The sequence below is a fragment of the Lynx rufus genome, unplaced genomic scaffold (assembly GCF_022079265.1).
Source record: "Lynx rufus isolate CCGP_SWC_20201006 ecotype Redwood Valley unplaced genomic scaffold, mLynRuf1.p SCAF_1, whole genome shotgun sequence".
NCBI classification, from domain to species: domain Eukaryota; kingdom Metazoa; phylum Chordata; class Mammalia; order Carnivora; family Felidae; genus Lynx; species Lynx rufus.
Window position 1 is genome coordinate 172,406,989 of NW_025814823.1, and position 14,473 is coordinate 172,421,461.

Consider the following 14,473-nt stretch of genomic DNA (forward strand, 5'->3'; position numbering starts at 1 on the left):
TCTTATTGTACTTTTTTGCTCTTGGAATAATAATGTCTTAAGGGCCCAAAAAAGTAAGTGGAAAAAATTAATGAAAATTAATGAAAGGAGATCTTTCCTTAATCATTTAAAAGCTCAATGACCTAGATTTCATCACAACAATGATTAGTTTTCCTCTTTGTAGGTTAGTAAAAGTAACCACCCTTAATTAAGCACTTACTGAATGCTAGATTCTGTGCCAAGTGTTTGACATATACTATCCACCCCTTTTACTCAAGAAAATTGACCTTTATGAAAGTTAATCTGATTTGCCCAAGGGTTAATACAGCTAGTAATTATCAGGTCTATATACATATGCTTCTGATCACTCACACCAAAGAAATTCAGGTATACACCACCTGAATGGTACATGGTTCATATGTAATTTGGCCACTACAATTCAGATTAGCCAAATGACATAAAATTAAATAATATATTTCTTCAAAGCACTGGCTTTACTACTAAAACCAATTGTATCCATCCATGGAAGTTTAATTTTAATGAGTCCATTATATCACCAGACTGACAGTGAATCAAAAAAAAAGCAGTTAATAAAACAACCTATAATAATAAACAGCCTTGAGATATGCTGTTGGTAAAGAACAGAAAGAAATCTGCCTCGATTCCACTTGGTTTGTTTTATCTCTAACGCGGTAAATTTTATTTAATAGCAAATATTCCCGAGTTCAAGGTAGATTATTTGAAGCCTAAATATGAAGAATACAGACCATAATGTTTATAATCCTTTTTGATATGGCAAACATATAACATGACCATACACAGCACCCACTATGCATGAGACTACTTCTGCTGTGTTAATTTATCAGAGAGTGTGATTTAGGAACTCCTGAGAGCTCAAAAAGGTTTACTAATTTCTTATTACCTTGGTTGAGGAGAATGCCACTGCAAATCTTATTTGACACATACAGTGCATCAAATTAGAAGGAAAAAATTACGTATTTTAAGACATAAACACTAGTTTGTTTCCATGCTAATAAAAACATTTTTCTTCTTCATGGAAGAAAAGAAGGTAAGAAGCCATGGGCACTCAGAGTTACTTGTTTTCCACTGCAGAGTAGTTGTGCTCTCAAAGCAAGAGAGAGGATCCTGCACAGAGCTAGAGAAACTAATGGAAGAAAACAGAACATATGAAAAACTCCATTTGCTTATTACGATTTATATCAAGCCAGCCCTCCTCCACTATTCGAAAAAAGAAAAAGAGAGAAAGAAAGAAAAAAGATATGATAGGTAGCTAGGTATGCATCCTAAATATGTAGAAACTATCTTCTAAGGTTACTATACAAGAACAACGAAAATATATCAAACTCCTTTACTCTTTAATATGGTGTTTGTTCTCCTATATAAAATGACCGACTTAATGAAATACATAAATAGGCTAAATTCACAGGCAAATACATTTTAGATGAGTCTATAAAACATCTCCAAGGGAGACTGAATAATAAAACAAAAGTAGTCATTCAGTCGTCAAATAGTTTGGTGTTTAATTACAATGATCTTATTTACCAAATTCCCACCATTTTGTTTTTTAATGCAAAATGAAATATTCAGTTACAGTCAAATATAAAACATGAGGAATGTTAAAGTGTGCAGGCCAGAGAATTCAGGCATCCCCACGACTACCCCTGGCTTTGCCCCAACAAACCCATGACCCAAGTCCAGTAACTTGTTTGTGGCCTTAGTTTCCAAATCTGTAAAAGGTAGCTCTTGCCCCAGCAGCTTGATCTCTAGGACCTAAACTAGCTAACATTTTATAACTCAAAGCTTAATGTGCTACCGGGTGTTGTATGGAAACCAATTTGACAATAAATTTCATATATTGAAAAAATAAATAAATAAAAGATCATTCTTTCCCTGCTTGAAGGAAAAAAAAAAAAAGAAAAAAAAAGCTTAATGTGCTAAACTATTTGATAGTTAAAAAAAAAATGTATGCCTAAAGCAATAAAACAGCAGATGCAAATCCTACTGGAACAACCCTTTGTCAATAAAATGAATGGTTCTATAAATGTAATGTCTATGTCAAGTATAGTATCATCAAGTTTAACTTAGGCTCAAGTACCCTCACAACCTGGACAAGAATGATCTAAACTGACCTTTCCTAGACAAAAGAAGGCCACATCAAGATAGGCAGATAGCAGCCTCGAGTTACCTCTGACATGTAAGTGATCCCTTCACCAGATCACCTGGCATAACTCTCGGAGGCTGCAGGATAAATATAGTGGTCATGTGACTGAGAGGGACTGATAAGCTCTACTCCCAAGAACCAGAAGAGTGTGCTAGCGACAGACCAAAGTCAGAAGAGGTTTCTACAGGCCCCACTTATATTTCAATTGCTACAAAAAGCCATTTCATGAACAATTTTTGAAACTGCTTTCCAATTCTAAATTAATTCATTGTTCCTCGAAATTAACTAATTGGTAATGTTGTCAACAGTCACCAGTACCTTAGAATGTCCCATATGTATTTCTAGTTGTTTTAAATACCATAAGAGGAAATGAAGTTGGAAATGGACTCCTCATTCAGAGTCAGTCTTGAAAAAGAGAACTCCAAGATGAGTTGGATGAAGGCAGAGGACAAATAAACCACATCTCTAGGGCCCTCAAAAATAGGAAAACATTTTCATTAAAATTCACAGGGAGCATTCTAGAACAGAACATTAGGAATGAGATCTCTCCTCACGACTGCTTAAGAGCCCAGAAAGTAGGGGCGCCTGGGTGGCGCAGTCGGTTAAGCGTCCGACTTCAGCCAGGTCACGATCTCGCGGTCCGGGAGTTCGAGCCCCGCATCAGGCTCTGGGCTGATGGCTCGGAGCCTGGAGCCTGTTTCCGATTCTGTGTCTCCCTCTCTCTCTGCCCCTCCCCCGTTCATGCTCTGTCTCTCTCTGTCCCAAAAAAATAAATAAACGTTGAAAAAAAAAAAAAAAAAAAGAGCCCAGAAAGTAGATCATGAGTAAGTAATTTAAATCATTCATCTTATTTGCTCCTTAAGACCTTCCTTTCTCTATGGTACAGGCAAGGGAGATGGGGGGAACCCTAACCTAACCTAATCTAAAATTCTGGCTGTAATTGCCTACAAAAATAGTGACATGCGATTATAAGGATATTTTATTACTTTTTTTAGTTTCTCCACAATTCCATCTTAAAATAGCTCAGCAATATTAGCAGTAATACTAAGTGAAAACTCAACCAATAAAAAGCTGATAAAACTTAAACATCTAATATCTCAGGACGCTGAAGGCAAAATTCACACAATGTCAGTAATGGAGCCAAGTGCACGGTTCGCCAGAACACCACCTGAGCTTCACACTACCCAGAGGAGTCAAAGTGTGGGCCTTCGCCACTCTGCTCTTCAGCACTCCAGCACAGAGCTTACAGTTGTAGAGAGAAAAGCTAGTGTAATAGGAACGTAAGCAGCTTAGGAGAAAGTGTATCTGCCCCCATGTTCTCAAGAGTACAAAAGAAACAAACCATAATTACAAGTTTTTTTTTGGGGGGGGGGAAGTACCCAAGAAAACAAACACCCCCCTTACTAATGAGTGTCAGGAGAGAACCACAAGTACACATCCTCCAGCACCATTAGGGAAGCCTCACTTTGCGTCAGTGGACTTTGTTTTCCGAAACAGAAAGTGGTGCTCAACTGCCAGTCATACCAAGACAACTTCCTCCAATGCTCCTTCGGAGAACACCTCTGTTATAGGAGGCTGCCACTGCAAATCTTGAATGAGTTGATCTGAGTCCTTTGTAAACTATGCTCCCGCACTTTATCTGCTGTGAATCATTAGCTAAGAAGAGGCAGTAGCTTTTACTTCTGGTTAACTGTATTACAACTCTTGTGGCTACTCTGACAGTGTCTTTCCCAAATATCACCCCCCCACACACCATCCCCTTTTCGATCTTACCGCATAGGAGTCACCCCCAAACATCTCCTCCTAAAGATTCTCTGCCTCCTGACACAGAACTAAAGGCAAGGCCACATTCTCTCAGGAAATGCAATTCAGTGTGCCATCCTCATAGGGGCTTGCCCTGGTAAAAGAGAGCAAGTCTCTGCAAATAACTAGTTATGTCACTGCTGTTGTAAATCAATGATACATAACAAGAGAAATAACTTGTTAGTTATTTCTAATACATTCTAACTCATGTTCCCAAAACACTGCAAATGCCTATGTATGCAGATACATGACTTGGTGGGGGGGGGGGGCAGTCCCCTATTTGAGAGAGGAAAAATACACTGCATAAAGACAGTGTATTGACAATGTCAAACTGAGAAAAGAAAAAGTTTACATCAACAGTTCAATTTTCATCTCTGCATAGGGCATGGCATGTATCTGAGACAGTCGAAGAGCCACATGGAAAGTAGTGTAACATAAAACTTAAAAACATGGGCTCTGGGTTTGTTGTTAGTAAGTAAGTAAGCAAGCTCTATGCCCAATCTGGGGCTTAAACTCATGACCCACAAGATTAAGAGTCTTATGCTCTACCGATTGAGCCACCCAGGTTCCCTGGGTTTAAATACACTTTACCATCTACTAATTGCGAGACCCTGATCAAGTTACTTCTTTCTGTTTCCTTATCTGTAAAATGGGAACAATCATAGTACTTACATCAGAGGGTTGCCATAAGGATTAAATGAGCTACATTTGTAAGGCACTTAAATAGGGATATAAGTATCTATTAAATGAAGTGCTACACAGGTATTCAGCTATGCAAAGAGCTAAAAGCAGTAACATTGTTTGTATTGGTGGCACAGTTTAAAATGGGCTGGTATGGGGTACTTGGGTGGCTCAGTCAGTTAAGCATCAGACTTCAGGTCAGGTCATGATCTCACAGTTTGTGGGTTTGAGCCCCACATCAGGCTCTGTGTGGACAGCTCATAGCCTGAGCCTGCTTCAGATTCTGTGTCTCTCTCTCTCTCTCTCCCCCTCCCCCGCTCTGTGCTCTTGCTCTCGCTCTCTCAAAAATAAACATTAAAAAAAATTTTTTTAATGTGCTGGTGAGGACACAGGAGATAGAATCACACATCATTGAAGTGGGCATGAGATTTCAAAGTGTTGCCAAACATTAGACTGTATACAGTCATCAAAATGCTAGACTCTAAACATATTTAATCTTTTCGAGTCTGATACTAAAATATGCCTCAAGGTGCTTTCACATTCCTGTGTAGTAGCTGAGGGTTCCAGACCAAGACTGGCCCCTGTGTGAACTTCAGAAACATACTCTACCTCTCTGTGCCTGGATCATTTGAAAACTAAAGGAATTAGGGGCACCTAGGTAGCTCAGTTCATTAGGCATCAGACTCTTGATCTCAGCTCGGGTCTTGATCTCAGAGTCATGAGTTCAAAGCCTTATGCTGGGGAAGAAAAGAAAAGAAAAAAGAAAAGAAAGAAAAGAGAAGAGAAGAGAAGAAAAGAGAAGAGAAAAGAAGAAGAGAAGAGAAGAGAAGAGAAGAGAAGAGAAGAGAAGAGAAAAGAAAAAGAAAGAAAGAAAGAAAGAAAGAAAGAAAGAAAGAAAGAAAAGAAAACCAAAGGAATTAGATTACATGCTTGATCTCTAAGGCCCAACTCTGATAGTCCCAGGAAGGTGGTAGCCTGATCTTTATGAAAAAATGAAATAAAAATAAAAGTTAATAGACATTTTTGTGGAATTTTTTTTAAGTTGCTGAGTAGGATAGAAAGCAAACTCTCCTCCTTTCCTTTCTCTGCAGGACAAAAGCAAAAATAGAAAATAAAGTCATTAGGGGCGCCTGGGTTGCTCAGTTGGTTGAGCGTCCGACTTCGGCTCGGGTCATGATCTCACGGTCTGTGAGTTCGAGCCCCGCGTCGGGCTCTATGCTGACAGCTCAGAGCCTGGAGCCTGTTTCAGATTCTGTGTCTCCCTCTCTCTTTGCCCCTGCCCCACTCACTCTCTGTCTCCCTCTGTCTCAAAAATAAACGTTAAAAAAAAAATTTTTTTTAAGAGGAAAGAAAGTCATTAGACTTTCCCTCATAATTCCATTTGGACAAAGAAGCAGGGACAAGACTAGCACCCACTCGAGGACCCCTGGTGAGGGCTACCTTAGGTCTCTGGCAACAGACTCTGTGTGTGAGGGTGCAGCATAGCACACGCTCACAGGGCGTCTTTCAGAAAGACTCTTATTTGTGCAATGCCACTAAAAGCAGGGCTGTACTGGGGCACCCGGGTGGCTCAGTCTGTTAAACATCCAACTCTTGATTTTGGCTCAGGTCATGATCTCTTGGTCATGAGATCAAGCTCTGCATCAGGCTCCGTGCTAGGCATGGAGCTTCTTTAAGATTCCCCCTGCCCCCCTACTCTCCTTCTCCCTCCCTTCCTCCCTCCCTCTGTCCTCTCGCCAAACAAAAGCAAGGCTGCACTAGAAACAAAAGGCCATATATTACAGGATTCCATTTATATGAAAAGTCCAGAACAAGCAGATCCATAGAGACAGAAAATTGTAAGTGGTTTCTGAAAACTGGGGCATAGGAGAAATAGGGTGTGAATGCTAATGGATCCAGTTTCTTTTTGAGGGTGATGAAAATGTCTTGGAATTAGATAGCAGTGATGATTGCACAACTTTATGAGTATACTAAACACTGAATTGTACACTTTAAAAAGGCTGCATGTGAATTATATCTTGGCAAAAAAATGGGCAGCATGGGGGTGGGTCTACCTTAATAACAGAGTTCCTACAATGCAGTGGTCTGCCTTCTCTTCTCAGGAATAGAGTGAATAAAGAGATGACAGCAATTCTGTCAATAGCTCTTGACAATGAGAAGGCTGGAATTAGATTTCAAAGTGCCTGTACAGTGTGGCCAAAAAGTCTGGAAACATACGGAAATGATGTACACAGAAAATAAGAGTAACCAGTAGGGGGTGGCGCCTGGATGGCTCAGCCGGTTGAGTGTCCAACTTCGGCTCAGGTCAAGGTCTCGCAGTTCGTGGGTTTGAGCCCCACATCGGGCTCTGTGCTGACAAACAGCTCAGAGCCTGGGGCCTGCTTCGGATTCTTTATCTCTCTCTCTCTCTCCTCTTCCCGTGCTCATGCTCTGCCACTCTCTGTATCTCAAAAATAAATGTTAAAAAAAATTTTTTTTAAAGGGTAACCAGTAGGAAGGGGGTACCTCATAAGGCACTAACTGCCCCTCCAGGAGCCAGGCCTCCAGCTGTCTGTGTTCCAACATGCCACAACCTCACCTGAAGCCAGGTAATGCCAGGGTCCCACCCACAGCTTTCCCAAGGTGGTGAGTCACAGGATAAGCAATGAAGCCATATGAGCTTTTCCAAATTTTATTTCTGTGCCCTGCAGCCTCTAAGCCCAGTGCTGACCATTACATACAATCTGTGGGCCTCCTTACGATGGAGGGAGAAGAGAGGAAATAGCAGAAGCAAAAGCTGAAGGTGAGAAAGGCTGAGACTGGCAAGAGTTTTGCAGGATGGCTAATTCCTTACAGAGATCACAGTAGCCAAAATGACCTTAAAATGTTAATCATATCATGTCACCCCCTAAATTTTTTTATGTTTCTTTCTTTATTTTGAGAGCGAGCATAAGCAGGGGATAAGCAGAGAGGAGTGACAGAATCCCAAGCAGACTCCGCACCATTAGCACAGAGCCTGATGCGGGGCTTAACTGACTGAGCCACCCAGGCGTCCCTCATGTCACCCCCTATTTAAAACCCATCCAAGGCAATCAGAAAACCTGCTAACTCCCTAAAAACTACCAGGAATAAAAACTACACTTATTAACCGGCCACCAGCCTTGCCTGATGGCACCTGCACCTCTCTGGGTCGATCTCACCTTTCTTCCCACTCAGAGTATCCAAGGCGCCGTTCCTGGCACATGCTGCTCCCTCAGCCTGGCTCTGCTCTTGGCTGGCCTGGCACTTTCTCATTCCTCAAGCCTTAACTCAGATGGTATCTCACATAAATACGCAAAGGGGGTCCTTCCCGCAATCCCCTACCCCCGCTCCCTGTCAATTTTCTTCACAGGGCTTACTTACCACACTGTGTCACTACTTTATTTATTGTAGTGCATGTAGGTAGACCGTTCATTCAAAGAGAATGGAGAGCATGTTGACCTCAGCCCATCGTGTATCTCAAGTGTTGCCACAGTGCCTGGCATGTGGCTGGATTTGACTTTTGCTAAATAGATGAACCCATATTGTTTAGAATAACTCTGGCTGGGGAGCACAGGGAGAATTATAAGAGGCAAGGAGAACTATTAAAGGAAAAGGGATCACAGATCACATTTTTTTAAATAATTGTTTTAAGTTTATTTTGAGAGAGACAGAGCATGAGCTGGGGAGGAGCAGAAAGAAAGGGAGAGAGAGAATCCCAAGCAGGCTCTTCAGGGTCAGCACAGAGCCCAACATGGGGCTCAAACTCACGAAACTATGAGAGCATGACCTGAGCCAAAATCAAGAGTAGGAAGCTTAACCGATTGAGCCACCCAGGTGCCCCACATTTTAACTAACACTGATTTGGGTGCCACCAATAACACCATTTTCAAGGGGTTCCTGGCAATTACACAATTACACTGGTTAAGCGATGAACAAACTTGATTAGACTAATGTTTAACATTGACTGCCTGAATTTTACTCACAGGGGGGTCTGTGTGCTTCGTACTATGCACACAGTTACACATCACCTTGACAAAGCAGAGGCCAGGTGGGGCCCAGGGTCAGCAGGCCATTTTTCTCTCCCTTGTACCCCATTTTCAAGTGTAACAAGCACAGATTGCTGCTGCTGTACGTCACACGTTCTCAACATTGGCTGACATTAGAATCCTTTACAAATTGTAAAAGACCAACGAGCCTGAATCCCCCAAACCCAGGCTGCATCCCAGGCCAATTACACCAGAATCTCTGGAGGTTGGGACTAGGCCTCAGCACTTCTGAAGGCTCCTCAGATAATTCCAATGGGCATCTAAGGCTGAGAACCATTGTTTTAGAGAAAAGTCCAAATACCCACAGAGAGCAATCTTCACTTAATTTCCTTATGGTCAGAGAATCTTATCTTTATTTTATAGGTAAAAGAGTTGCGTCTACAAAAAGGAAGCAACCTATGAATAAATACCACTCTAGAGATGCTCATTATTTCCTAAATTTTTGCTTAAATCATGAAATTCCCTTTATTAGATTTTTAGCACTTTTCCAACCCCTAGTAAGGTATACTACAAATGTCACTTTACCTCAGAATATTCAAATAGAAAGGAAAGTATACTCAGTGAATAGAATTAATTCTAAAATATATAAAACCCACCCACCTGGCCCACTCAGAAATATGACTGTCTCTATCATTTCACAGAATTATGAGCAATAGACAAGAGCATTTGGCTTCTTGGAGGTAAAAAGAGCCAATACTATTCAGCTGACTATGCAGAAAATGAATAAATGACTACAAACAAATGATTAAAAAAAGAAAAACCTGAAATTGACTTGCTTTAAAATATGACTGAAAATGAGGTTACTGCTGGAATTAATCCACTTCAGGTCAAGGAGAAACATACTTGAATTCTGTCTGCACCTTTAGTCATGTAGAGTACCGCACATATCTGAATATACATAGCCCACCTAGAAACAGATTTTTACTTGACTAAAGCCCACACCAGTGATCTCATCACATCAACAGAGAAGGTTATGTTTCTCACAGGATTATGTACCAAATGGTACTAATGTGGAAAAGTTTTTTATCCTTCAGTATTTCCAAAAATCTGTATTCCTTGCTAGTTCAAAATAATTCAAGTAGCTAGACAGTTACTAAAATGCCACCCAAGATTTGTTCAAAATATAATCAATAACCTCTGAACTACAAACCTGAAAAATGCTTCAAACTCTTTTTTATTAAAGAAACTCTTGGGGCACATGGGCGGCTTAGTCCATTGAGCATCTGACTCTTGATTTCAGCTTAGGTCATAATCTCATGGGTTTGTGAGTTTGAGCCCCACATCAGGTTCTGCACTGATGGTGTGGAGCCTGCTTAGAATTCTGTCTCTCCTTCTCTCTCCCCCTCCCCCACTTGTTTCTCTCTCTCTCTCTCTCTCTCTCTCAAAATAAATAAACATTGAAAAAAATTTTTAAAAAACTCTTGCAAGTAGAATACACAATCAGAAGGAACGTGCATTTATGTTATTTTGTCTGTTATCATAGACATGTGGTGCAAGCCTTTTTTTTAAGTTTATCTATTTATTTAGAGAGAAACAGTGTGCATAAGCAGGGTAGGGGCAGAGAGGGAATCCTAAGCAGGCTTTGCAAGGTCAGTATAGAGCCCAACGCTGGGCTGGATCTCAAAAAGCCATGAGATCATGACCTGAGCCAAAATCAAGACAGAAGCTTAACGGACTGAGGTACCAAGGTGCCCACAAGCCATTTTTATAATCAGTGTTGCCTACAAACTTCCTATATACACCTACACCATATTCTCAGTAGATTACATTTTTGGAAAACTTTTATTCTTATACTTTTTCTCACTGATCTGAAAGTCAAACCAGTTTTCCTGGTCTGCCCTTCACAATCTTTTGGTATACATATGCAACCTCAATGGTGCTTTAGCAGGTAATACCGGATAAGGGTAAACGCTTTTCTCAACATGATGATAGGACCTCCAAATTCATAAGCAAGTAGTATCCTAATATGGCCAGACTTCACGGAGTGCTACTAAGGATATGCACCCAACTAATACAGCAACTACTTATGTCACTTCAATTTAATTGTTCAAACCAGAACTAGCTTCTAAAACATGTTTCCTTCTTTCTAGCCATATATTAAATTCTAGCCTGCCCTGTAATAGACCCGAGATGTAATAAATGTGTTTATCTGTGTCTTAGCCTCCCAGCCTGAATGTTTTCCTTTATCTCTATAGGCGAGAAAAGTTGCAGAGACCAATTCAACGAAAGCAAAACCCACCAGCTTTCTCGGGTAGTGGTGTAGAGTAAAACAATTCATTTGTGGGGAAGAATTCCTATTTGAATGAATGAAAAAATAAAATTGTAGATAGAATATTTTCAAAATAAACATTGTAGGGTGAAAACCTCAAGTAGTAATAAATTCAGATACATTTTAAAGCTTAATTATATAAATGAGTCATTTCTACAACCAAGGATCTATATTAGGAATGCATTTTATAAGGTTGTTTTTATTTTTATCCTAGGGTGTTTTCCATTTGCCTGTAAGAAGTAGCCAGTCTTTTCAAAATCATGAAAGCAAAAGTCTCCCCAGTTTCTGCATTAACATTAATTCTGAATTAGGGAAGTCCCATTTGATGGGGTTTTACTGTCTGTGCACATACATATAAGGAGAAATATCCATTTAAATAATTGTTAAGGAGAAGGAATCAGCTTTCTGTACCCAGTTAAGATCTCCCCACCAGTTAAGGCAGGACGACTTTGTTGTAACGCTTTCCATTTGTGCATCCATTAGAAGGCACCCACCCTGCCAACATAATCTGATGAAATAAGCATTTCGGCTAGTCATCAGGAGATCAGGCATCAAGTTAAGGCTCTAAAATGTGTAACCTTAAGCAGTTACTACCTTCTGGTGCACTGACCGCTCTCCCAGGAAAATGCGGATGTGTTAGTAACTAGGGCAGCCCTGGATGGGGGATGGGGAGGGAAGAGGAGGAAAGGAGGGTTGGGGGGGAGCCACTTACGAGACGTAGGCCGGATAGCCAAATCCTATCAAGTTGCAGAGGAGAGAAGCTCCATAACCGAACATCAGATACAAAGCCACCAGCCCAATGACACCTGGAGACATGAGGATGAGAGAAGTGGGTCTTGTGGGACAAGAAGCGCTAAGCCGGACAGCCCCCGCCCACACCGCAAGGCTTGGCCGGGTATAGGCGATCTAGAAAAACAAACCGCCGTAAGGTGGGGCCCGCGCCTTTGCGGGCTTTGCAGTGAGTCTGGGGATAACCAGGCAGCCCCTACCTTCGAGCCGTTCCTCGTGCTCTCCCTCCACAGGGCTCCCCCGCCGTACCGCGCAGTAGCCCAGGGAACCCGGCTCCACAGACGATCCGGAGAGGCCCCGACTCCTTCGCCTGCCCGCGGCCCCTCCCCTCCCGGGGACACCCTTCTCTGTACTGAGCTCCACCGACAGTGTTAGGAGCGTGCCCGCGCGCCCTCCCGCAGGAGGCCCCTGCCATCCCGAGCCTAGCCTGCGCAAGGCCACTGGGACACGGCACTCGGCCGCGGGGACAGACACGTCAGCGCCGGCCCTCCCCGCTCCCCGGGCGCTCCGCCACCGGGCCGCGGACACAGGCCAGCGCCCCCCCACCCCCGCCGCCGCAGCCCGGGCGCCCCGGCGGGGTCTCTGGCCCCAAGCCTTCCCGGGCGGCCAGACGACCCTTAGGATGCCTCTCGCCCCGTCTGTCACCGACCTCCGAACCCCCTTCCCGCTCGCTTCCCCTGCAGCTGGTGCAGCAGCTGCTCCCGGGGCCCAGCAGGCGGCGGCGACCCCGCACCCACCGAGCGCGATGTATCTCCTGTTCACGCCGGTCTTGGCCTCGAGCTTGGCCAAAAGGTCGGTCATGCAGTTCTTCTCCTTCAGAAACCGGTCGAATCTCTCTCTCGCGGCCGCAGACATGGCGAGGACCTTCGCACCGCCGCCCGGGCTGCTCCTAGTGCCGGGGCTGAGCGCGAAGACTGGGGCGGGGGCGGGGGCGGGGGCGGGAGGCGGGCGGGACCGGCGCTAGTTGACGCGGCCCGCTCCCCGCGCGGCCCCTCGCCCCGCCCCGCCCGCCCCACCCGCGCTCCGCCACCAGCGCCACACCCGGCCAGCGGCCCGACCTGCGCCTCCCTGGCAGTGGCAAGGGGCCGGAGCTGCAGCGGCTCCCGGCGGGGTGACCGTACCCCGCGTCTAGCAGCCTTAATCCACGGAGGGTAGAGACGGGTGAGACTCTTACGAGCTCCTTTCGCAAATCCGATGAGTGCAAAAGCAGGTGGAAAGGGAGAGGCAGGTGCCCTTGTTGCCCCCACCCTCAGTGCAGTGGGACTGGTCTGATGTGCCTGTACTACTGTGCTAACCCTACTAAAGCATTTGAAATCTAAAAATTGAAATGTACGACCACCCTGAAAGAACTGTCGGAGACATGCTTTTTCCCCCAATGCCAGAACTCAGCATAGTTTTTCTCAATAGCATTTTTGGAAAGACTCTTGAAGAGACTTAAAACACCCTCCCCTGGGGGACACCCTTTCCAAGAAAGGACTGCACTACTTAAACCTTTTTGTGGTGGACTTGAATTTGATTAATGTCTGATATACTGGAAACGTTTCCATCCCCACGCCCCTACCCCCTGTCCCAGGGGAGACGGTAGTCTGCAGTTGCGTACAAGCAAAATACCGTGAGAAGGTAGTTCCAAGATTTAGGGCAGGGCCTCACTTTGCGGCCTTCAGGATGTCCAGCTCCTGCTCTTCCTCCACCTGAACTTTGGCTCTTGTTATGTCTCACCATATTATTTCAGGAAACTCCTTTTGAAATTATTCTTTCTGACTCCTATGATCTGCACACTGGGGTAGAGCTTTCATCATTGCTTATTAAGCTTCAAAACTCCCAGTTACTTACAGACGAGAGCCTACGGTTCCTGAGTACCTAGCACTCACTGACTCTGCGCACAAACTGCCCCCCAGCGTTTCCTCTTTGTCCAACACAACCCCTCTGCTCTTTCAGATTGACTTAGCTACAGCACTGCCTTCCATTTCTGGGAAAAAAAAAAAAGCTATCTTGCCCACTCCTGGGTTTTTCCTTTGCTTTTACTCTAATTCTACTTCCTCTTTTCTTCCCTAGAAATTCTTAGCTCAATTCTCTCAGTGCTTCCGCCACCATCCAGTCACATCAGTGAACAAAATTAAACCAAATAAAAAATTAATGGGATTATTGTGATAGCCTCCCAAATGAACTGTCCATTTCTGTCTTTCCACCTGCAGTCAATTCTCAATGTGTCAGCCAGTTGGACCTTTAAAAAAAAATTTTTTTTAAGTTTATTATTTTGAGAGAGACAGCATGAGTGGGACAGGGGCAGAGAGAGAGAGAGAGAGAGAGAGAGAGAGAGAGAGATAGGAGAGAGAATCCCAAGCAGGTTCCATGCCACAAGCACAGAGCTGGATCCAGGACTCAATCCCACCGTGAGATCATTACCTGAGCAGAAACCAAGAGTCAGTCACTTAACCGACTGAGCCACCCAGATGCCCTGCCAATTGGATCTTTTTAAAATGTGAGTCAAGGGGCGCCTGGGTGGCGCAGTCGGTTAAGTGTCCGACTTCAGCCAGGTCACGATCTCGCGGTCCGGGAGTTCGAGCCCCGCGTCAGGCTCTGGGCTGATGGCTCAGAGCCTGGAGCCTGCTTCCGATTCTGTGTCTCCCTCTCTCTCTGCCCCTCGCCCGTTCATGCTCTGTCTCTCTCTGTGCCAAAAATAAATAAACGTTGAAAAAAAAATTAAAAAAAAAAATAAAATGT

The 14,473-nt window shown here is 43.8% G+C and overlaps 1 protein-coding gene across 1 annotated transcript in view; it reads right to left on the bottom strand.

The window, feature by feature from the left end:
• Positions 1-12,676, bottom strand: part of REEP5 (receptor accessory protein 5) — a 39,958-nt gene extending 27,282 nt beyond the window's left edge. The window contains exons 1-2 of the mRNA XM_047090267.1: positions 12,487-12,676; positions 11,673-11,766 (exon numbers count right to left, since the gene is read on the bottom strand). Coding sequence (XP_046946223.1) covers positions 11,673-11,766; positions 12,487-12,604 — 212 coding nt within the window. The 5' untranslated portion in view covers positions 12,605-12,676. The remainder of the gene's footprint in view (positions 1-11,672; positions 11,767-12,486) is intronic.
• Between the last annotated feature and the right edge of the window lie 1,797 nt (positions 12,677-14,473).